The following is a 24,205-nucleotide window of genomic DNA, read 5'->3' as shown; positions in this document are numbered from 1 at the left end:
GCAGCACTCCCTCAGTACTGACCCTCCGACAGTGCAGCACTCCCTCAGTACTGACCCTCCGACAGTGCAGCACTCCCTCAGTACTGACCCTCCGACAGTGCAGCACTCCCTCAGTACTGACCCTCCGACAGTGCAGCACTCCCTCAGTACTGACCCTCCGACAGTGCGGCACTCCCTCAGTACTGACCCTCCGACAGTGCAGCATTCCCTCAGTACTGACCCTCTGACAGTGCGGCGCTCCCTCAGTACTGACCCTCCGACAGTGCGGCACTCCCTCAGTACTGACCCTCCGACAGTGCGGCACTCCCTCAGTACTGACCCTCCGACAGTGCGGCGCTCCCTCAGTACTGACCCTCTGAGATCAGAAACAGGGCCTGAGGGGCTAAATGCCCGATTTGTTGGTTGGTGAGGGGGGAAGTCTTGTTGGAGTTTGCCTGACTTGCGTTGCTGCCTCTATCCCCTCAGAGAGGACGGGAGTACACTCCCACCGACACCTCGGATAACACCAAGAAGAAGAAGGCCAAGAAGGATATGGATGAGCTGAAGAAAGAGGTGACCATGGTGAGCCTCTCGCCTCCCACCCCCCCCGTCTTCCCCCTGTCCCCCTACTCCCAGCTAACCCCCCCCTTTACCTCTTCTCTTCCCCCCTCACACTCCCCCCTCTTCCCCTCACTGTCTCCCACTTTCCCCCTCCCCCATTATCCCTTCCTCCTCCCTTCTCCTCACTCTATCACCCTCTAACCCTTATTCCCCTACCCCTCTCTCTCTACCCTCCCTCGCGTCCTCACCCCTCCCCCTCAACTCTTCCCACTCCTCCACCCGGCTCGTCTGCCCCCTCCCCACCCCCTCTGCACTCGCCTACTCCTCCCCTTTCCAGCTCCAGCTCTAACTCCTCCTCCCTTCCACCTCACCCTCTTTCTCTCCCCTTCTCCACATCTCCCCCTCTTCGCCGCACATGGTCTCCCCTTCCCTGTCGACTCCCTCCTCTCCCCTCTCTCTTACCCCTCTCCCTCTCTCCCTTTCCCCTCTTCCCTGTCCCTTTCCCGTCTCCATCTCTCCCTTTCCCCCTCTCCCCCTCTCCCTTTTTCCCCCTCTCCCTTTCCCCTCTCCCCCTGTCCCTCTCCCCCTCTCCCTTTCCCCCTCTCCCTCTCTCCCTTTCCCCCTCTCCCCCTCTCCCTTTCTCCCTCTCCCCCTCTCCCTTTCCCCCTCTCCCCCTCTCCCTTTCCCCCTCTCCCTTTCCCCCTCTCCCCCTGTCCCTTTCCCCCTCTCCCCCTCTCCCTTTCCCCCTCTCCCCCTGTCCCTTTCCCCCTCTCCCCCTGTCCCTTTCCCCTCTCCCCCTGTCCCTTTCCCCTCTCCCCCTGTCCCTTTCCCCCTCTCCCCCTGTCCCTTTCCCCCTCTCCCCCTGTCCCTTTCCCCCTCTCCCCCTGTCCCTTTCCCCCTCTCCCCTGTCCCTTTCCCCCTCTCCCCCTGTCCCTTTCCCCCTCTCCCCCTGTCCCTTTCCCCCTCTCCCCCTGTCCCTTTCCCCCTCTCCCCCTGTCCCTTTCCCCCCTCTCCCCCTGTCCCTTTCCCCCTCTCCCCTGTCCCTTTCCCCCTCTCCCCCTGTCCCTTTCCCCCTCTCCCCTGTCCCTTTCCCCCTCTCCCCCTGTCCCTTCCCCCTCTCCCTTTCCCCCTCTCCCCTGTCCCTTTCCCCCTCTCCCTTTCCCCTCTCCCCCTGTCCCTTTTTCTCCCTCCCTCTCTCTATTTCAAGGGTCAGAGGGGCATTCTTGGTTAACAGGCTTGAGAAGGGCTGAATGTCCTCCTCCTGTTCCTGTGTAATAGGATCGAGAGGGGCTGAATGGCCTCTTCCTGTTCCTGTGTAACAGGATCGAGAGTGGCTGAATGGCCTCCTCCTGTTCCTGTGTAACGGGCTCGAGAGGGGCTGAATGGCCTCCTCCTGTTCCTGTGTAACGGGCTCGAGAGGGGCTGAATGGCCTCCTCCTGTTCCTGTGTAACAGGCTCGAGAGGGGCTGAATGGCCTCCTCCTGTTCCTGTGTAACAGGCTCGAGAGGGGCTGAATGGCCTCCTCCTGTTCCTGTGTAACAGGCTCGAGAGGGGCTGAATGGCCTCCTCCTGTTCCTGTGTAACAGGCTCGAGAGGGGCTGAATGGCCTCCTCCTGTTCCTGTGTAACAGGATCGAGAGGGGCTGAATGGCCTCCTCCTGTTCCTGTGTAACTGGATCGAGAGGGGCTGAATGGCCTCTTCCTGTTCCTGTGTAACAGGATCGAGAGGGGCTGAATGGCCTCTTCCTGTTCTGATATTGGGGGATAACTTCCTAACCTTTCACCTTTTCCCCACAGGAGGACCACAAGTTGACCCTGGATGAACTCAGCCGTAAATATGGAACGGACCTGACCCGGGTAATTGTGCATCGTGGCTTCCATCGCTGCGGACTTACTAACCCCCCCTTACTCCCCTCCTACCCCCCCTCTCCCCTTCTCCCCATTCCCCTCCCTTACCACCTCGCCCTCTCCCACCTATGGCTCTTCACACCCTCCCTCCCTCTGCATCACTCGCCCTCTTATCCCTCCTCGCCCCTCTACCCCTTCAGCCCCTGCTCCTCACTCACTCTCTGCCATCCCAGGGGAGGGAAGGAGAGAGGGAGGAGTGCGGAGAGGAGGAGTGGGTGGGGAGGAGAGGGGAGGGAAGAGGTAGGGAGGCTCAGAGTGGGGAAGGGAGGAGAAGGGGGACATGCGTAGGGAAGGAGAGTGGGAGAGACGGGGAGGGAGAGGAGAGAGGAGGAGTGTGAGGAGTGGGTAGGGAAGGAGTGGGGAGGCTGAGTGGGTAGGGGAGGGGAAAGGTGTGAGGAGTGGGGAGGGGAGGAGCGGGGAGGGGAGGAGCAGAGTGCAAGGAGTTGGTCAGGAAGGAATGGATGGAGGGAGGAGACGGGAGGAGTGGGGAGGAGACGAGTGGGTAGGGAAGGAATGGATGGGGAGAGGAGACGGAGGAGTGGGGAGGAGACGAGAGGGTAGGGAAGGAATGGATGGGGAGAGGAGAGGGGAGGAGTGGGGAGGAGACGAGTGGGTAGGGAAGGAATGGATGGGGAGACGGAGGAGTGGGGAGGAGACGAGTGGGAGGAGTTCGGAGGAGAAGAGAGGGCGAGGGGAGGCTAAGTGGGGCGGAGACGGAGAGGAGGAGAGGGAAGGAGAGGGAGGAGGAAGTGAAGTCTATCTGACAACTATGAACACTCATACACTTTCTTTCTCTTTCTCTCTCGCGCTGTCTCGCTCTTGATTTCTCGCTCTCACCCTCTCTTTCTCTTTCTCAGTCTCCTTTTCTCTTTCTCTCGCTGTCTCTCTCGCTGTCTCTCTCTCTGTCTCTCTCTCTATCTCTCTCTCTCTGTCTCTCTCACTGTCTCTCTCTCTCACCGTCTCTATCTCTCACTGTCTCTTTCTCTCTCTGTTTCTCTCTCTGTCTCTGTCTCTCTCACTGTCTCTCTCTGTCTCTCTCTCTCTCTCTCACTGTCTCTCACTGTCTCTCACTGTCTCTCTCTGTCTCTCTCTGTCTCTCTCTCTCTCACTGTCTCTCCTCTCACTGTCTCTCTCTGTCTCTCTCTCTCTCTCTCTCTCTCTCTCTCTGTCTCTCTCTCTCTGTCTCTCTCTCTTGCTGTCTCTCTCTCTCGCTGTCTCTCTCTCGCTGTCTCTCTCTCGCTGTCTCTCTCTCGCTGTCTCTCTCTCTCGCTGTCTCTCTCTCTCGCTGTCTCTCTCTCTCTCGCTGTCTCTCTCTCTCTCGCTGTCTCTCTCTCTCTCGCTGTCTCTCTCTCTCTCGCTGTCTCTCTCTCTCTCGCTGTCTCTCTCTCTCGCTGTCTCTCTCTCTCTCGCTGTCTCTCTCTCTCTCGCTGTCTCTCTCTCTCTCGCTGTCTCTCTCTCTCTCGCTGTCTCTCTCTCTCTCGCTGTCTCTCTCTCTCTCGCTGTCTCTCTCTCTCTCGCTGTCTCTCGCTGTCTCTCTCTCTCTCGCTGTCTCTCTCTCTCTCGCTGTCTCTCTCTCTCTCGCTGTCTCTCTCTCGCTGTCTCTCTCTCTCGCTGTCTCTCTCTCTCGCTGTCTCTCTCTCTCTCTCGCTGTCTCTCTCTCTCGCTGTCTCTCTCTCTCGCTGTCTCTCTCTCTCGCTGTCTCTCTCTCTCGCTGTCTCTCTCTCTCGCTGTCTCTCTCTCTCGCTCTCTCTCTCGCTGTCTCTCTCTCTCGCTGTCTCTCTCTCTCGCTGTCTCTCTCTCTCGCTGTCTCTCTCTCTCGCTGTCTCTCTCTCTCGCTGTCTCTCTCTCTCTCGCTGTCTCTCTCTCTCTCGCTGTCTCTCTCTCTCTCGCTGTCTCTCTCTCTCTCGCTGTCTCTCTCTCTCGCTGTCTCTCTCTCTCGCTGTCTCTCTCTCTCTCGCTGTCTCTCTCTCTCTCGCTGTCTCTCTCTCGCTGTCTCTCTCTCGCTGTCTCTCTCTCGCTGTCTCTCTCTCGCTGTCTCTCTCTCGCTGTCTCTCTCTCGCTGTCTCTCTCTCTCGCTCTCTCTCTCTCTCTCGCTGTCTCTCCCTCTCGCTGTCTCTCTCTCTCGCTGTCTCTCTCTCTCTCTCTCGCTGTCTCTCTCTCTCTCTCGCTGTCTCTCTCTCTCTCGCTGTCTCTCTCTCTCTCGCTGTCTCTCTCTCTCTCGCTGTCTCTCTCTCTCTCGCTGTCTCTCTCTCTCTCGCTGTCTCTCTCTCTCTCGCTGTCTCTCTCTCTCTCGCTGTCTCTCTCTCTCTCGCTGTCTCTCTCTCTCTCGCTGTCTCTCTCTCTCTCGCTGTCTCTCTCTCTCTCTCGCTGTCTCTCTCTCTCTCTCGCTGTCTCTCTCTCTCTCTCGCTGTCTCTCTCTCTCTCTCGCTGTCTCTCTCTCTCTCTCGCTGTCTCTCTCTCTCTCTCGCTGTCTCTCTCTCTCTCGCTGTCTCTCGCTGTCTCTCTCTCTCTCTCTCGCTGTCTCTCTCTCTCTCTCTCGCTGTCTCTCTCTCTCTTTCTCATTTTATTCCAGGTGTACAGCACAGAAACGAGCCATTGTGTCCACACCGGGACTTGTGCTCCACACCAGCCTCCCCTGACCCTTTCAGTCCCCCGCACTCCACCCCTTTCAAGCTCATGAGCTGACCCAGCATCCCCCCCTTTAAACCCACCGACGCAATTCACCTCCGACCACGACCTGAGGGGGCGAATTCCACATTCTCACCACCCCCCCCACCTCACTCTAGGGTAAAGCAGTTTCTCCCGAATTCCCAACGGGATTTGCGGGTGACGATAGATCGATGACCTCTTCCCCGACGAGAGGGAACATTCTCCCTGTGTCCGCTCTATCGAAAGCCTTCCAGAATTCTCCGAGGATTCCCGCTCCCGCAACCCCCCCAACCCCACCCAAGTGAGAACAGACCCGGTCCCTCGGGATAAAAGCAAAGTACTGCAGATGCTGGAAACTCCTCCTTGTCGATCCCCCTCTGCGCCCTCTCGAGTCCCAATGCCCTCGTGACCAGGATTTTCCGATGAGCGTTCACCAGCTGGACCTGGGACTTTGCGCCCGTCGCTTGGGGGAGGTTTTGGGCAATGGGGTGGTGATGCTATCGCACCCCTAGATTCTTTAAAAGCAAGCGGACACGACAACGCCAGGTTTTAAAAAAATCCTTCCGTGGGGCTTCGCCGACCAGGCCAGCGTTTGTTGCCCATCCCTAATTGCCCTCGCTCGGGCCCATTTCGGAGGCCAGTTGAGGTGGGCCTGGTGTCGCGCGTAGGCCAGACCAGGTAAGGGCGGCAGATTCCCTCCCCTACAAGGGGACATTTGTCAACCAGAAGGGGTTTTGAACAACAATCGATGATAGTTCCGTGGTCGCCTTCACTGAGACTTGTTTTCAATTCGAGACTTTGTTTAATTGGGTTTAAACTCCGCCGGTTGCCAGGACTGGATTTGAACCCATGTTCAACCACGGGCTTCTGGATTACTGGTCCGGTGATGTTACCATTACGCCATAGTCTTCCCCCCCCCACCCTGAGCCTGGTAACTTGTCCTCTGTGGATGATCTTGCATTTCACGCTTAGCGAGAGTGTGTGAGATAGATAGATAGACAGAGACAGAGACAGAGAGAGAACAACACACACGAGCAGAGGCTGAGGGAGAGACGGAGAGAGAGACAAAGAGAAAGTAGAAAGAGAGAGAGAGAGACAAAGAGAAAAACAGAGAGTGAGAATACACAGAGAGAGACAGAGATGGAAATAAAGACAGAGAGAGAGAGAGAAACATGGAGAGGCAGAGAGAGACAGACAGATGGAAACAGGGAGGGATAAAGAAAGGGAGCAACAGCGGGAAAAAAGGGGCAGAGAGAGAGAGACAAATAGGCAGAGAGAGAGAGAGACAAATAGGCAGAGAGAGAGAGAGAGACAAATAGGCAGAGAGAGAGAGACAAATAGGCAGAGAGAGAGAGAGAGAGAGAGACAAATAGGCAGAGAGAGAGAGACAAATAGGCAGAGAGAGAGAGAGACAAATAGGCAGAGAGAGAGAGACAAATAGGCAGAGAGAGAGAGAGAGACAAATAGGCAGAGAGAGAGAGACAAATAGGCAGAGAGAGAGAGAGAGACAAATAGGCAGAGAGAGAGAGAGAGACAAATAGGCAGAGAGAGAGACAAATAGGCAGAGAGAGAGAGAGACAAATAGACAGAGAGAGAGAGAGACAAATAGGCAGAGAGAGAGAGAGACAAATAGGCAGAGAGAGAGAGAGAGACAAATAGGCAGAGAGAGAGAGAGAGACAAATAGGCAGAGAGAGAGAGAGACAAATAGGCAGAGAGAGAGAGAGAGAGACAAATAGGCAGAGAGAGAGAGAGAGACAAATAGGCAGAGAGAGAGAGAGACAAATAGGCAGAGAGAGAGAGAGAGAGACAAATAGGCAGAGAGAGAGAGAGAGAGACAAATAGGCAGAGAGAGAGAGAGAGACAAATAGGCAGAGAGAGAGAGAGAGACAAATAGGCAGAGAGAGAGAGAGAGACAAATAGGCAGAGAGAGAGAGAGAGAGACAAATAGACAGAGAGAGAGAGAGACAAATAGGCAGAGAGAGAGAGAGAGACAAATAGGCAGAGAGAGAGAGAGAGACAAATAGGCAGAGAGAGAGAGAGAGAGAGAGACAAATAGACAGAGAGAGAGAGAGACAAATAGGCAGAGAGAGAGAGAGACAAATAGGCAGAGAGAGAGAGAGAGACAAATAGGCAGAGAGAGAGAGAGAGACAAATAGGCAGAGAGAGAGAGAGAGACAAATAGGCAGAGAGAGAGAGACAAATAGGCAGAGAGAGAGAGAGACAGATACAGAGAGAGACAGAAAGAGAAAGAAAGAACTAGAATGAGGGAGGTGGGGAGAGATACTGAGAGAGGGAGAGAGAGACACAGACAGACAGATAAATAGAGAGAGAGAGTGAGGTACAGAAAGGGAGAAAGAGAGAAAGAAACAAACGGCGTGAGAGAGGCAGGGAAAGAAACAGAGGTAGAAGGAGAGAGAGAGTGAGATACAGAGCGAGAGAAAAAGGGAGAGACAGAGGAGAGAGAGAGAGCGAGATACAGAGAAAGAAAAAGAGAGACAGAGAGATCAAGGTACAAAGAGTAAGAAAAACAGAGTGCTAGAGAGAGACAGAGAGAGAGAAAACAGAGAGAGAGAGACGTGGGGCAGAATCGGCCCAGCTTTGCACAAAGTGTGGTAGCAAACAGCAAAAAATAATCACAAGTGTCCCTTTGGGACATTAGTTAACCAGATGGGTTTTTACAATAATTGATAGTTTCACGGTCACCATTACTGAGGCTAGTTTTATATTCCAGAATTCATGAATTGAATTTAAATTCCACCAGCTGCCATGGTGGGATTTGAACCCATGTTCTCGAACGTGAGCCTCTGGATTATCAGTGCGGTGACATCGCCACTGCACCATCATCCGCCCCTAGGGTGCATCAGCGAGCCATGTTACGAGCTGGACTGATGATCTCAAACTGATTGTTCGTGCAGTTAAGACGTGGCAGACGTTTATGTACCAGGCGGACCCAAATCCACAAGGGAAACTCGGCCGCGCTATCGCAGCAAGTTTTGCAATTTGTATTTATTACGAGAAGATGGGGGTGTGCACTGAATTCAGAAGTAATGAGCCCACCAAGACCTTTAGAGATTTAAAAGATTAAATTAAAATATTTATCAACAAAAGAAAAGATCTCAAGCACAGACATAAGACTACAATTACTTAATACTATAACAACCCCCAAAAATTCCGAATTAACCTGACTCCAGTTACACACCCCCTTTAAGGCAACAGTCCAAAAGATATTTAAGATTTAAAAAAAACAGCAAGTGAACACAGTACCCACTTGACAGTGGAATTCCAATTGGCTTTCTCAAACTTTAGTGACTGGACTCAACAGACTTATGCACAGATGGCTGGTGCTTCTGCAAGGCTGTTTCACACACTCCTGTTAGATGTTACATGCTCCCCATCGTAGCCTTTCATTCCCCTTTATATATGTTTCTCTCTCTTTAATATAAAAATCCCATTGTTCCTTATGTCTTTGGAACTGTACCTTCCCCATAATATAAAAACTTTCATGTTGCCAATGTTGTCAGTGACCGTTGGAAAAATAAACACACTACTTATGCTTGCTTATCTGGTCTGTTGTAAACATACTGACATCCCTTTGAAATCCAAACAACCCCTTCGCTTATCTAAAAGCGCAAACTCCCTTCACACCTTATCATTTCAAATTTGCAGTCCTCCCTGACTCCAAAAGAGATTAAATTACACGGACAGAACCGTCTACACTCACACCCATAAACCTGCTTAACAATTAAAGCAGAATAATATTGCGAAAATTATTATACTTTCGCAGCAGTGCAGTTATCGGCGCACTCGGGGTTGTTCAGCAAGTGCTGACCAATCACGGAATCTCATCTGACAGTTCTGTTTTGTGTTACGAGAGGTGTCAGGAGAGGTGAGCTGATTCCTCTTTTTGCCAGAGTCCTAGGTTGGCTAGAACAAGGATTGAATTTTAAAAACAGATGGGATGTTGCTAATTCGCTAGATGCTTAACGGTGTACAGCTCAGGGTAAGAACTGAACCAGTCTGATTCCTTGGGTTAACAAGTGAGGAGTTAGTTTTACGACCGGAACTCACTCGGGTAAAGATACAGAAATTATTAAAAATGTACGAAAATGCCCGATTTCCCACTAATGCAGAAACAAACCACACACTCACCACCACCCCCACCCCACCAGGCATGCACAAAAAGAAATAAAGATATGCAGAGAATCAGACATTGAAACCTGGCCCAGGTTAAAGTGATAAGAGGTATTCCCTGATTGTCCGAATGCTTGCTCACAGCGAGAGAGTCACTTTCCACGATGGCTGCCGGCACTTTGGCTTCTGGCGTCCCTGTGGCCGTGGCTGGCTGCTTCTCTTTCCCCTTGAAGACAGCTCCCTTTATGAAGTCTCGGTTTGCGGCAATGAGCTCTTCTGGTGGGTTTTCAAACCGGAAACTGGGCTCAGCTTTGCGGAGAGTCGGCACAGAAGTCTCTCTCTAGAGCAATCCAGTCAGTCCCATTCCTCCCGTTCTATCCCCGTATCCCTGCAGGTTTAATTCCCTCAAGGTCCCACCCAAATTCCCTATGAATTCATTCATTGTCTTCGCTTCCCCCCACCCTCCGGTGGGCGGTGAGTTCCAGGTCGTCACCACTCGCTGTGCAAAAAACACCTCTTCCTCACATTCCCCCCGCTATATCTCTCAGCCAAAACCTTAAATCTGTCTCCCCCGGTCCTTGAACCATCAGCGAATGGAAACAGATTTTCTCTGCCCTACCCGATCTAAACCTGTGATAATCTATCAAATCTCCCCTCAACCTCCTTTGCTCCAAGGAGAACAAACCCCCCCCCCCAGCTTCTCCAACCTAACCTCGTAGCTCAAACCCCCCCCTCCTCACCCCGGGGAACCACCCCGGCAAATCTCCTCCGCGACTCCTCGAAAGACCCTCGCGTCCTCCCTCTGAAGTGCGGGTGCACGGAACTGGGCACGATATGCTCGAGTTGAGGCCTAAACCGGCTGGACGAGAGAGAGCTTTATTTTTAATCCTTCGATCTCGGGTATGGGCGTCGCTCACAAGATCGGCATTTATTGCCTGATGCTGGTTATCTGGGGAAGGTGGTTCCAGAAGGACATTGGGGGCAGCGGGTGGGGGTGGATAAGATGTGGGGAGTGGTGGGGGTGTCGGTGTAGGCCTGTTGCGCCTGTGGCAGTCTCTTGTCAGTTCAAGTCCACTATATTTTACGCCCTATAGCTGGGCCACATGACCCCACCCCCCTCCCCTCTCTTGACTCCAACCTGCGGCTTACCTTAAGCCATTGCCTTTGTGAGCTCCACGAATTCCTTGCCTCCATGAAGCAGCCTGCGGCCTTCACAAAAGCAGTTTAGTAGCTGCTGTAGGGCCAGTGTCTTGTGCTGGCGCGAAACGTTCAATGATATTACAAATTAATATTCCGTATCGCACATCTTCGTGACACCCCCCCCTCCCCCGCGCTTCGCAGGCAATGGAACGTCACTTGTGAACAAGCTTCGTTACAAGTTTCGTTGCAAACTTCGTTACAAGTTTCGTTACAAGCTTCGTTACAAACTTCGTTACAAGCTTCGTTACAAGCTTCGTTACAAGCTTCGTTACAAGCTTCGTTACAAGTTTCGTTACAAACTTCGTTACAAGCTTCGTTACAAGTTTCGTTACAAACTTCGTTACAAGCTTCGTTACAAACTTCGTTACAAGTTTCGTTACAAACTTCGTTACAAGCTTCGTTACAAGTTTCGTTACAAACTTCGTTACAAGTTTCGTTACAAGCTTCGTTACAAGTTTCGTTACAAACTTCGTTACAAGGCGTCAAAACAAAAAGACGCCAAAAAAAAACAAGAAACACGTGCACGCCCTTTCACCCACGAAGGCCGACGGGATACAGCTATCGCCGAAAGGACAAGAGACATGCCGAAGCTTTTCGTCCTGCTTTCATCAGGACGATTCACAAAAGAATACCAAAATGTAAAGTGAACAACAATTTACACTTGGTGAGAAGAGAAGTAAGAGTCCTGCGGGGTGGAATTTTACGGCCCCTTGCAGCGGGGGGGTGGGGGCCTTAAAACGCAGTGGGCCGTTCGAAACTCCGTTGACTTCGGCAGGACCGGAAACTCCTGCCGACGGGACGGGCCGTAAGATTCCTCCCGTGAAGTATAAATTGTTGTTCCCTTCCCGTTTGCCGTTCTTGCGAAGTCCTGATGGGTGCGAGCCGAAAAGCTTCGACATGTCCCTTTTTTTTTCATCGACGAGACGCGTTCTGTACGACCAAATGATCGTTCGTGCGGCTATTCTGAATTTTTCCACAAGAGGTTAGTGGGTTGTGGTCAGTATATACTAAATTTTTTAAAAAAAGAACGGCTGCCCATTTTAATCCCACCTTCCTGCACCCGGTCCGTAGCCTTGCAGGTTACAGAACAACAGGCGCTGATTTAGGTACCTTTTCAACGCATTAGACCGTAAGACCTCGGAGCAGAAATTAGGCCATTCGGCCCATCGAGTCTGCTCCGCCATTCAATCAGTTTCTTAACCCCATTCTCCCCGTAACCTTTGATCCCCTTACCAATCAAGAACGTATCTATCTCGGTTGAGTGTTTCTGCCTTTGTCACCGACCTAGGCAGCGAATTCCGGACCCCCACCACCCTCTGGGTGAAAACCTTTTTCCTCACGTTCCTCTCTAATCCTTCTACCCATCACCTTCGATCTGTGCGCCCCCCTCCCCGCTAATTGACCTCTCCGCCAAGGGAAAACAGGTCTTTCCTGTCTACCCTCTCTAGTGTCTCCTTATCATCTTGCACACCTCAATTAGGTCCTCAGCCTCCTCAGTTCCAAGGAAAACCACCCTAGCCCTATCCAACCTTCCCTCGGCGCTGCAATTTTCCAGCCCTGGCCACATCCTTGCGCATCTCCTCTTGTCCTCCCCTCCAGCGCAACGATGTCCTTCCTGTAATGTGGGGACCCAGAACTGTGTGCGCCACACAATTCCAGCTGTGGCCTCACCACCGTTTCATTGGAAGTTCGGGGCGGCTATCGACAAAGAAGGCGCTGCCTGCAACTCTCCCCTGGCCACGTCACCCCCTCCGATTATTATTATTTCTTTCCCGTAACAAGTCCTGGGGCTGCAGCGCGGATGATCGGGACGGACTTGTGGTCGGAGCCACGCATCCCGAAAATCGGCGGGTTTAAGCCTTTTGGGGGAGGGGGGAGGGGGGCGGGCATGTTCACTCTCCTTGGCAACACCTGCCCCTGACCCGCTATATGCCCTGGGTGGGTTACTGCAAACCCGCCCTTTGCCAGGTTTACCAGGGGAAAGCAGCTGACTGCAAATCTTCCGACGAGGGCTTCCAGCAGGTCCGAGCGGTCCCCTCAGGTGTCACTCTACACCAGCAGGACTATCTGGATACACTACACAGCGAGGGAGACCACCTCTCTCTCCTCCCCCACCCCCGCCTGGCTCATTAGCCTCGGGAATGTGATCCCGAGCCTTTCTCCAGCCCCCGTATGCCATCGCTCCTCGTTGGAAAGGGTTGTCCGGGGGTGGTGGGGGGGGTGGTGACAGAGGCAGAGATTTCTTATAGCCCAGGGTGTTAGGGGAGCCTGCCGCTAGCGCCTTTGAGCAGGTCTATTTTTACTATAATAAACGTGACGCTTCTTACCCTGCACCTGCCCCCCCTATCAGGCACGATGGTGATGTCATTGAACTAGTAAAATCCAGGTTCCTGGTTCAAATCCCACCACGCCAGCCAACGGGATTTCAATTCAAATGAATAACTCTGGAGTGGAAAGCTGGTCTTAATAACAGCGACAAGCATCACCGATGGGACCTATGGGCAACCTCAACTGGGCTCAACGTCCCTGCTTTCGCCCGAGACCGAAGCTGTTTTGTGGGAGAGGTCCCTCCGGCGCCCACCTCTTGCGGGACGAGGGCGGTGAACCCTTTGCACTCAGCGAGCAGCCCTGTCAGGTTCCGCATTCAAATAGGGCGAGCACAACGTCTAATCCCCCCCCGACACCATTCAGTGTCAGCTAACCGGACGGTCACAGAATCTCACAGCGCAGGAGAGGCCCTTCGGTCCATCGAGTCTGCACCCACACGTGAGAAACACTTGACCTACCTACCTCATCCCATTGACCAGCACTTGGCCCCATAAGCCTTGAATGTTATGACGTGCCAAGTGCTCATCCAGGTACTTTTTAAAGGATGTGAGGCTAACCCGCCTCCACCACCCTCCCAGGCAGCGCATTCCAGACCCTCACCACCCTCTGGGTAAAAAAGTTTTTCCTCACATCCCCCCTAAACTTCCTGCCCCTCACCTTAAACTTGTGTCCCCTCGTGACTGACCCTTCAACTAAGGGGAACAGCTGCTCCCTATCTACTCTGTCCATGCCCCTCATAATCTTGTACACCTCGATCAGGTCGCCCCTCAGTCTTCTCTGCTCCAACGAAAACAACCCAAGTCTATCCAACCTCTCTTCATAACTTAAATGTTTCATCCCAGGCAACATCCTGGTGAATCTCCTCTGCACCCCCTCCAGTGCAATCACATAACCTCCCGACTTTTGTACTAAATTCCTGTCACAATAAAGGATAACATCCTATTTGCTCACGTAATTATTTGCTGCACCTGCATATACAATTCATAAGACCATAAGACATAGGAGCAGAAATTAGGCCATTCGGCCCATCGAGTCTGCTCTGCCATTAAATCATGGCTGATAAGTTTCTCAACCCCATTCTCCCGCCTTCTCCCCATAACCTTCGATCCCCTTACCAATCAGGAACCTATCTATCTCGGTCTTAAATACACTCAATGACCTGGCCTCCACAGCCTTCTGTGGCAATGAATTCCATAGATTCACCACTCGCTGGCTAAAGAAGTTTCTCCTCATCTCTGTTCTAAAAGGTCTTCCCTTTACTCTGAGGCTGTGCCCTCGGGTCCTAGTCTCTCCTACTAATGGAAACATCTTCCCCACGTCCACTCTATCCAGGCCTTTCAGTATTCTGTAAGTTTCAATCAGATCCCCCCTCATCCTTCTAAATTCCATCGAGTATAGACCCAGAGTCCTCAAACCTTCCTCATATGTTAAACCTTTCATTCCTGGGATCGTTCTCGTGAACCTCCTCTGGACCCTCTCGAAGCGCATGGTAAAATCGGGCAAAGTCAGCATGGTTTCATCAAGGGGAGGTCATGCCTGACAAATCTGTTCGAATTCTTTGAGGAGGTAATGAGTAGGTTAGACAAAGGAGAGCCAATGGATGTTATCTACTTGGACTTCCAGAAGGCCTTTGACAATTCATGCACTAGGACACCCAGATCCCTCTGCATCCCCGGGGGCCGTGGGCCCTGATCATTGTCTCAAGGGCCTGATAGTGCCATCATGACTCAGGCAGGCCGACGACTTTAGCTGGCTTGTGCCCGAATCACTCATGACTCCCTGGGAAACTTTGGATGCAACATTGGCTCCCTGAACCGACTGCAACTCAGCCGACGATCCACCTCGGGTGCGGAACTTGGTTAACGTCTCCCCCAGTGCCTTGGTGGAAATGGTTCTCGGGCAGCTTACAACACAGCCCTGCTGACTGGTTCCCCAGGAGGACGTGTTTGCGTTGGGGAGGCTACAGAGGAGATTTAGGGAACATCACCAGGGCCTGGAAAACTGCAGCTGCGAGGAGGCGTTGGATAGGCCGGGGTTGTTCTCCTAGGAACGGAGGAGGCCGAGAGGAGATTGGATTGAGATGTGGAAAGCCGTGAGGGGCCTGGATAGAGCGGGCGGGAAGGGTCAGTAGAGAGGTCAGCGACGGGGTGGGGGGTGGGGGGGGCGTGATATAGATCCAAAAGTGATTGGTAGAAGGGATTAGAGGGGGGAAGATGAGGAAAAATCTTCGCGCCCAGAGGGTTGTGGGGGCCCGGAACTCACTGCCCGAGAGGCAGAAACCCTCAACTCATTTAAAAGGCGTCTGGATGTGTGCCCGAGGGACCTGCAGGGCTACGGACCTAATGCAGGAACGTGGGGCTGGGCTTATTTTTCAGCCAGTGCAGACACGATGGGCCGAGTGGCCTCTCTGTGCTGCTGTAAGCCCCCTATGATTCTAAAAGCGGGCACGGGGATCGAGAATGCCAGTTTTATTACAGCCTGGGGCTCCTGCACGCCCTAGCACCTGTGACCCATTTTACAGTCCTGGCAAGGAGCCGTGGTCAATATGCATGGTGGCATACGCAGGCTCAGATGCCCACGTGCCCAGCTTGGGAATTTCGTTGGCTATCCTCACTATTTCCCTAATAGTACCTGGGGAGGGGTGGGCGCTGCTATCTGGTGGGTCACTGTCCCCTCTTCATCCACAGGTCTGTTGCCGGGGTGGTGGTGAATGGTGGGGGCTCTCCACCTTATCAGCATCTCCATTTTAAATTTAAAAAAAAAAATATTCATTGACAGAATGTGGGCTTCGCTGCATTTGTTGCCCATCCCTAATTGCCCCTTGAGAAGGCGGTGGTGAGCTGCCTTCTTGAACCTGTGGTGTGGGTACACCCACAATGCTGTTTTATTTTTATGTGCTCATCCATGGGATGTGGGCGTCGCTGGCTGGGCCAGCGTTTATTGCCCATCCCTAATTGCCCCTTGAGAAGGCGGTGGTGAGCTGCCTTCTCGAGCCACTGCAGTCCCTGTGGTGTGGGTACACCCACAGCGCTGTTTTTTTTGATGTGCTCATTCACGGGAGGTGGGCGTCGCTGGCTGGGCCAGCGTTTATTGCCCATCCCTAATTGCCCTCGTTCAGAGGGTATTTTTAAGAGTCAACCACATTGCTGTGGGTCTGGAGTCGGATGTAGGCCAGACCGGGTAAGGACAGCGATGTGGATGACTCTGAGAAATGCCCTCTGAATGAGGGCAGTTAGGGATGGGTAATAAATGCTGGCCTAGAGAAGGTGGTAGGAAGGGAGTTCCAGGATTTGGACCCAGCGACAGTGAAGGAACGGCCGATATATTTCCAAGTCAGAATGGTGAGTGACTTGGAGAGGAACTTCCAGGTGGTGGTGTTCCCCATATGTCTGCTGCCCTTGTCCTTGTAGATGGTAGTGGTCGTGGGTTTGGAAGGTGCTGTCAAAGGAGCCTTGGTGAATTCCTGCAGTGCATCTTGTAGATGGTACACACACTGCTGTTATAAGCGTCGGTGGTGGAGGGAGTGAATGTTTGTAGATGTAGTGTCAATCAAGCGGGGCTGCTTTGTCCTGGACGGTGTCGAGCTTCTTGAGTGTTGTGGGTGCTGCACTCACCCAGGTAAGTGGGGAGTATTCCATCACACTCCTGACTTGTGCCTTGTAGATGGTGGACAGGCTTTGGGGAGTCAGGAGGTGAGTTACTCTCCGCAGGATTCCCAGCCCCTGACCTGGTCTTGTAGCCACAGTATTTATATGGCTGGTCCAGTTCAGTTTGTGGTCAATGGTAACACCCAGGATGTTGATAGTGGGGGGATTCAGTGATGGTAATGCCATTGAACATCAAGGGGCGATGGTTAGATTCTCTCTTGTTGGAACACTTTTTTTTATGAACTCCGGGCCTGCCTCTCACTTCCTGTGGGTCATCCAAAATCTCCGAGAAACATCGAAACCAGGAGGAGGCCATTCGGCCCTTCGAGCCTGCTCCACCATTCATTATGATCATGGCTGATCATCCAACTCAATAGCCTTCTCCCGCTTTCTCCCCATATCCATTGATCCCTTTCGCCCCAAGAGCTTTATCTAACTCCTCCTTCAACACATACAATGCTTTGGCCTCTACCACTTTCTGTGGTAACGAATTCCACAGGCTCACCAATCTCTGGGTGAAGAAATTTCTCCTCATCTCAGTCCTAAATGGTCTACCCCGTATCCTCAGACTGTGACCCCTGGTTCTGGACTCCCCCACCATCGGGAACATCCTTCCTGCATCTACCCTGTCTAGTCCTGTTCGAATTTTATAGCTTTCTATGAGAATCCCCCCTCATTCTTCTGAACTCCAGCGAATATAATCCTAACTGACTCAATCTCTCCTCATATGTCAGTCCCGCCATCCCAGGAATCAGCCTGGTAAACCTTCGCTGCACTCCCTCTATAGCAAGTACATCCTTCCTCAGATAAGGAGACCAAAACTGCACACAATATTCCAGGTGTGGTCTCACCAAGGCCCTGTACAATTGCAGCAAGACTTCCCTGCTCCTGTCGCTATGAATGAGGCAGGAAGAGAGATATGAAAATAGGGCATGTGGGAGAGAGAGATAGTGACAGAGGGAATGGGAGAGAAAGAGTGACAGAAAAACAGATCATGAGAGAAAATCAGTGAGAGTGACAAAGAGAGAGAGAGAGGCAGACATAGAGTGACCGAGAGGGAGAGAGAAAGGCAGAGATGAGACAGAGATAGAGGCAGGAGGACAGAGAGAGAGAGACAGACAGAGAGTGACCGAGAGAAGGACAGACAGAGAGAGACAGAGGTAGAGACTGAGAGAGACACAGATCGACAGAGAGTGACCGAGAGAGAGAGAAAGACAGAGATACGGAGATGAGAGAGACAGGGGGAGAGTGACCGAGAGAGAGAGATAGGCAGAGACTGAGAGACAGACAGACTGAGAGTGACTGCAAGAGAGAGAAAGACAGAGATGAGAGAGAGACAGGGGGAGAGCGATAGGGAGAGAGAGACAGATAAGAGAGAGAGACATGGGGTGATGGAGTCAGCTCCTCTCGCTATGAAGGCTAACACCATTGGCCTTCTTTGCCTCCTGCTGCACCTGCATGATAACCCTCAGATAGCCAGGCGGCGAGATATCTGGCAAGTTAGCCCCCGGGGACGATGAGGCTTGTTCAGTTAGCAACCTAGTCACAACGGAGGCCGGGGAAAATGCCAAGAGCCTTTTTCCTGTAACTGCTGCATCCCCTTAGCCTCTCCTTGTCTCTCTGAGACGACACAGGTGAAGACAATGCTATGGCCCCTTCCAAATCATTTCTGAGGAACACGTCACAGGAATGTAAGAGTCTGGAGTGGACCATTCGGCCCATCGAGCCTGCTCCACCATCCAACGAGGTCATGGCTGACCTGAGGCTTCAACTCCATTTTCCTGCCAGTTCCCCGTATCCCTTAATTCCCTGAGGGACCAAAAGTCTGTCTGTCGCCGTCTTAAATGTATCCAACAATGGAGCGTCCACAACTCCCTGGGGTAGAGAATTCCAACCATTCACGACCCTCTGAGTGAAGAAGTTTCTCCTCATCTCAGTCCAAAATGGCCGACCCCTCACCCTGAGCCCGTGTGCCCCGTGTTCTAGATCCCCCGACCAGAGGAGACAATCTCTCAGCGTCCGCCCGATCAAGCCCCTTCAGAGTTTTCTAAGTTTCAGTGAGATCGCCTCCCATTCTTCTCAACTCCAGAGGCCATGAGACGTAGGAGAAGTAGGCCATTCAGCCCATCGAGTCTGCTCCACCATTCAATGAGATCATGGCTGATCCGATAATCCTCAACTCTACTTTCCTGCCTTTACCCCATAACCCTTGACTCCCTTACTGATTAAAAACCTGCCTATCTCGGCCTTGAATATACTCAATGACCCAGCCTCTACAGCCCTCTGCGGTAAAGAATTCCCCAGATTGACTACCCTCTGAGAGAAGAAATTCCTCATCTGTTTAAGTAAGTACCCCCTTACTCTGAGATTATGCCTTCTGATCCTAGACTCTCCCACAAGGGGAAACAACCTCTCAGCATCTACCCTGTCAAGCCCCCTCAGAATCGTATATGTTTCAATAAGGTCACCTCTCATTCTTCTAAACTCCAATGAGTACAGGCCCAACCTACTCAACCTCTCCTCATAAGAAAATCCCTCCATCCCCGGGATCAACCTAGTGAACCTTCTCTGGACTGCCTCCAATGCCAGTATATCTTTCCTTAGATAAGGGGACCAGAACTGTTCACAGTATTCCAGGTGTCATCTAACTAGTGCCTTGTATGGTTTTAGCAAGACTTCCCTATTTTTATTCTCCATTCCCTTTGAAATAAAGACCAACATTCCATTTGCCTTCCCTATTACCTGCTGATTTTGTATGTTAGCTTTTTGGGATTCATGCACGAGGACCCCCAAATCCCTCTGTGCTGCAGCTTTCTGCAGTCTTTCTCCATTTAAATAATATTCAGCTCCTCTATTCTTCCTGTCAAAGTGCATAACCTCACACTTTCCCACATTATATTCTATCTGTCCCGTTTTTGCCCACTTACTTAACCTGTCTATATCCCTCTGCAGACTCTTTGTGTCATCCTCACCACTTGCCTTCCCACCTATTTTTGTGTCATCTGCAAACTTGGCGATAGTACATTCACTTCCCTCATCCAAGTCACTAATAGATATTGTAAATAATTGTGGCCCCAGCACTGATCCCTGTGGCCCTCCACTAGTTACAGGTTGCCATCCTGAAAATGCACACCCTGTATCCCAACTCTGTCTCCTATTGGTTAGCCAGTCCTCTATGCTAATATACTACCCCCAACACCATGGGCTCTTATTAAGAAGTTAAGATCGACCTCGTCCACAGGTGAAATGTGGACAATTCCCATGGTTAGCAGTCCAGACATGAGGCCACACTCCAAGTGCACTCCCGATACAAAGCTATGGGTGTATACTCTCCCCTGATACCCTTCACTAAAGCCATTCAATGCACTCTCTGGTGGTAATGTCATCGCCTTTCCCAGCAAATATGGTACATTTTACACCTGTTGAACACCGTTTTAAATGGTTTCTAATGATTTTAAATTGTTGTTCTAATGATCAGCTTCTTTCCAACCTGTAACCTGATTTTTGTCATACTTACATCCATCCCTATCATCATCTTCAATTGTACTATATTATGCTCACTATTGTCCAGATGTTCCCCAACTTTAGGTTCTCTAATCTGCTCTGGACTATTCCCTGTTACTAGATCCAATTTGTCTTTCACTCTGTCTCTGTGTGTCCCTATCTCCCTCCCCCTGTCTCTCTCTTTCTCACTCTCCGTCACCCCATCTCTCTCTCTCTTACCTCTGTCTCTGTCTGCCTTTCTCTCTCCCTGTCGCTCTCCCCCTGTCTCTCTCTCTCATCTCTGTCTTTCTCTCTCTTGCAGTCACTCTATGTCTGTCTGTCTCTCAGTCTCTGCCTCTGTCTCTCTCTGCCAGTCTCTCTCTCGGTCACTTTCTGTCACTCCTCCTGTCTCTCTCTCTCATCTCTATCTGTGTCTTTCTCTCTCGGTCACTCTCTGTTGATCTGTGCCTCTCTCAGTCTCTACCTCTGTCTCTCTCTCTCTCTCTCTCTGTCTGTCCTTCTCTCGGTCACTCTCTGTCTGTCTCTCTCTTTGTCCTCCTGTCTCTATCTCTGTCTCATCTCTGACTTTCTCCCTCTTGGTCACTCTATATCTGCCTCTCTCTCTCTGTCTCTGTCACTCTCGCTGATTTTCTCTCATGCCCTGTTTTTCTGTCACTCTTTCTCTTCCTTTCTCTCCTGTTCCCTCTCTCTCCCGCTTGCCTTATTTTCATCTCTCTCACTCTCTCTCCCTGCCTCATGCATTTGCTCGTTCTCTCACTCTCTTCCACTTCTTTTCTCCTTCGCTCCCTCCCACACTCTCACAAACCCCCTGCTCTATGTGACTCCCTGTCCCTCTGTCTGAACGCTCCCTCGCTCTTTCACACTCTCACTTCCTCACACTCTCCCATCTTCTCATGCTCTCTCTCTCTCACACACACACACACACTCCCTTTCCCTCTGATCTGCTCACCCTCTAGCTCACAAATCTCTCTCTCTCTCGGCCCCCAGGGACTGACGTCTGCACGCGCTGCGGAGATTCTGGCCTTGGAGGGTCCCAACGCCCTAACCCCACCCCCGACCACGCCAGAATGGGTCAAATTCTGCCGCCAATTATTTGGGGGCTTCTCAATCCTGCTGTGGATTGGGGCAATTCTCTGTTTCCTGGCCTACAGCATCCAGGCAGTTATGGAGGAAGAACCATCGAATGACAATGTGAGTCCAGGATCATCAAACCAGTCCCCGGGAGAGTGTTAATATTGACAGGGGGTCTCCGGGAGAGTGTTAATATTTACAGGGGGTCTCCGGGAGTGTGTTAATATTTACAGGGGGTCCCCGGGAGAGTGTTAATATTTACAGGGGGTCTCCGGGAGTGTGTTAATATTTACAGGGGGTCTCCGGGAGTGTGTTAATATTTACAGGGGGTCTCCGGGAGTGTGTTAGTATTGACAGGGGGTCTCCGGGAGTGTGTTAATATTTACAGGGGGAACCCCGGGAGTGTGTTAATATTGACAGGGGGTCCCCAGGAGTGTGTTAATATTGACAGGGGGTCCCCGGGAGAGTGTTAATATTGACAGGGGGTCTCTGGGAGTGTGTTAATATTTACAGGGGGTCTCCAGGAGAGTGTTAATATTTACAGGCAGTCTCCAGGAGTGTGTTAATATTTACAGGGGGTCTCCGGGAGTGTGTTAATATTGACAGGGGGTCCCAGGGAGTGTGTTAATATTGACAGGGGGTCTCCGGGAGTGTGTTAATATTGACAGGGGGTCTCCGGGAGTGTGTTAATATTGACAGGGGGTCTCCGGGAGTGTGTTAATATTTACAGGGTGTCTCCGGGAGTGTATTAATATTTACAGGGGGTTCCCGGGAGTGTGTTAATATTGACAGGGGGTCTCCGGGAGTGTGGTAATATTTACAGGGGGTTCCCGGGAGTGTGTTAATATTGACAGGGGGTCCCCGGGAGTGTGTTAATATTTACAGGGGGTCTCCGGGAGTGTGTTAATATTTACAGGGGGTCTCCGGGAGTGTGTTAATATTCACAGGGGGTCTCCGGGAGTGTGTTAATATTTACAGGGGGTCCCCGGAAGTGTGTTAATATTTACAGGGTGTCCCCGGGAGTGTGTTAATATTTACAGGGGGTCCCCGGGAGTGTGTTAATATTTACAGGGGTCCCCGGGAGTGTGTTAATATTGACAGGGGGTCTCCGGGAGTGTGTTAATATTGACAGGGGGTCCCCGGGAGTGTGTTAATATTTACAGGGGGTCTCCGAGTGTGTTAATATTAACAGGGGGTCTCCGGAAGTGTGTTTATATTTACAGGGGGTCCCAGGGAGTCTGTTAATATTGACAGGGGGTCCCCGGGAGTGTGTTAATATTTACAGGGGGTCCCCGGGAGTGTGTTAATATTTACAGGGGGTCTCTGGGAGTGTGTTAATATTTACAGGGGGTCTCCAGGAGTGTGTTAATATTTACAGGGGGTCTCCGGGAGTGTGTTAATATTTACAGGGGGTCTCCAGGAGTGTGTGAATATTTACAGGGGGTCCCCGGGACAGTGTTAATATTTACAGGGTGTCTCCGGGAGTGGGTTAATATTTACAGGGGGTCTCCGGGAGTGTGTTAATATTTACAGGGGGTCTCCGGGAGTGTGTTAATATTTACAGGGTGTCTCCGGGAGTGTGTTAATATTTACAGGGGGTCTCCGGGAGTGTGTTAATATTTACAGGGTGTCTCCGGGAGTGTGTTAATATTTACAGGGGGTCTCGGAGTGTGTTAATATTTACAGGGGGTCTCGGAGTGTGTTAATATTTACAGGGGGTCTCCGGGAGTGTGTTAATATTTACAGGGTGTCTCCGGGAGTGGGTTAATATTTACAGGGGTTCTCCGGGAGTGTGTTAATATTTACAGGGTGTCTCCGGGAGTGTGTTAATATTTACAGGGGGTCTCCGGGAGTGTGTTAATATTTACAGGGGGTCTCCGGGAGTGTGTTAATATTTACAGGGTGTCTCCGGGAGTGTGTTAATATTTACAGGGGGTCTCCGGGAGTGTGTTAATATTTACAGGGTGTCTCCGGGAGTGTGTTAATATTTACAGGGGGTCTCCGGGAGTGTGTTAATATTTACAGGGGGTCCCCGGGAGTGTGTTAATATTTACAGGGGGTCTCCGGGAGTGTGTTAATATTTACAGGGGGTCTCCGGGAGTGTGTTAATATTTACAGGGGGTCTCCGGGAGTGTGTTAATATTTACAGGGGGTCTCCGGGAGAGTGTTAATATTTACAGGGGGTCCCCGGGAGTGTGTTAATATTTACAGGGGGTCTCCGGGAGTGTGTTAATATTTACAGGGGATCCCCAGGAGTGTGTTAATATTGACAGGGGGTCTCCGGGAGTGTGTTAATATTTACAGGGGGTCTCCGGGAGTGTGTTAATATTTACAGGGTGTCTCCGGGAGTGTGTTAATATTGACAGGGGGTCCCCGGGAGTGTGTTAATATTGACAGGGGGTCCCCGGGAGTGTGTTAATATTGACAGGGGGTCCCCGGGAGTGTGTTAATATTTACAGGGTGTCTCCGGGAGTGTGTTAATATTTACAGGGGGTCTCCGGGAGTGTGTTAATATTTACAGTGGGTCTCCGGGAGTGTGTTAATATTTACAGGGGGTCCCCGGGTGTGTGTTATTATTTACAGGGGGTCTCTGGGAGTGTGTTAATATTTACAGGGGGTCTCTGGGAGTGTGTTAATATTTACAGGGGTTCTCCGGGAGTGTGTTAATATTTACAGGGGGTCTCTGGGAGTGTGTTAATATTTACAGGGGGTCTCTGGGAGTGTGTTAATATTGACAGGGGGTCTCTGGGAGTGTGTTAATCTTGATGAAAGGTTGCTGTGTTTACCCTGTCCTCTCTCTGTCTGGCCGGACTGTAGTTATACCTGGGTGTCGTACTGGCTGCAGTCGTCATAATCACTGGCTGTTTCTCCTACTATCAAGAGGCGAAGAGTTCCCGGATTATGGATTCGTTCAAGAGCATGGTCCCTCAGGTCAGTGCTCGAGATGGAGGGAGGGGCGAACTGGAGGCTGAGGGTGAGGGGAGAATGAGGGAGGGGCAACCCGGAGGCTACAGAAGGGGGAGAATGTGGGAGGAGTGAATCGGAGGGTGAGGGAGAGGGGAGAGTGATGGAGAGGCGTCTCGGAGGGTGAGGGAGAGGGGAGAGTGAGATGGGGCGTCTCGGAGGGTGAGGGAGAGGGGAGAGTGAGATAGGGGCGTCTCGGAGGCTGAGGGAGAGGGGAGAGTGAGATAGGGGCATCTCGGAGGCTGAGGGAGAGGGGAGAGTGA

The 24,205-nt window shown here is 51.7% G+C and overlaps 1 protein-coding gene across 1 annotated transcript; it reads left to right on the top strand.

Moving 5' to 3' along the window:
- Positions 1-465: 465 nt before the first annotated feature.
- On the top strand, positions 466-23,909 carry LOC144678020 (sodium/potassium-transporting ATPase subunit alpha-1-like; the record flags this gene model as incomplete). Its single annotated transcript, XM_078537958.1, has 4 exons — positions 466-561; positions 2,337-2,396; positions 20,895-21,098; positions 23,796-23,909. Coding segments are annotated over 4 exons (474 nt in total), but the record flags the coding sequence as incomplete, so codon positions are not given.
- Between the last annotated feature and the right edge of the window lie 296 nt (positions 23,910-24,205).

The sequence above is a fragment of the Cetorhinus maximus genome, unplaced genomic scaffold, assembly GCF_964194155.1.
Source record: "Cetorhinus maximus unplaced genomic scaffold, sCetMax3.hap1.1 HAP1_SCAFFOLD_3442, whole genome shotgun sequence".
Lineage (NCBI taxonomy): Eukaryota > Metazoa > Chordata > Chondrichthyes > Lamniformes > Cetorhinidae > Cetorhinus > Cetorhinus maximus.
This window is presented reverse-complemented; position numbering and strand designations above follow the sequence as displayed.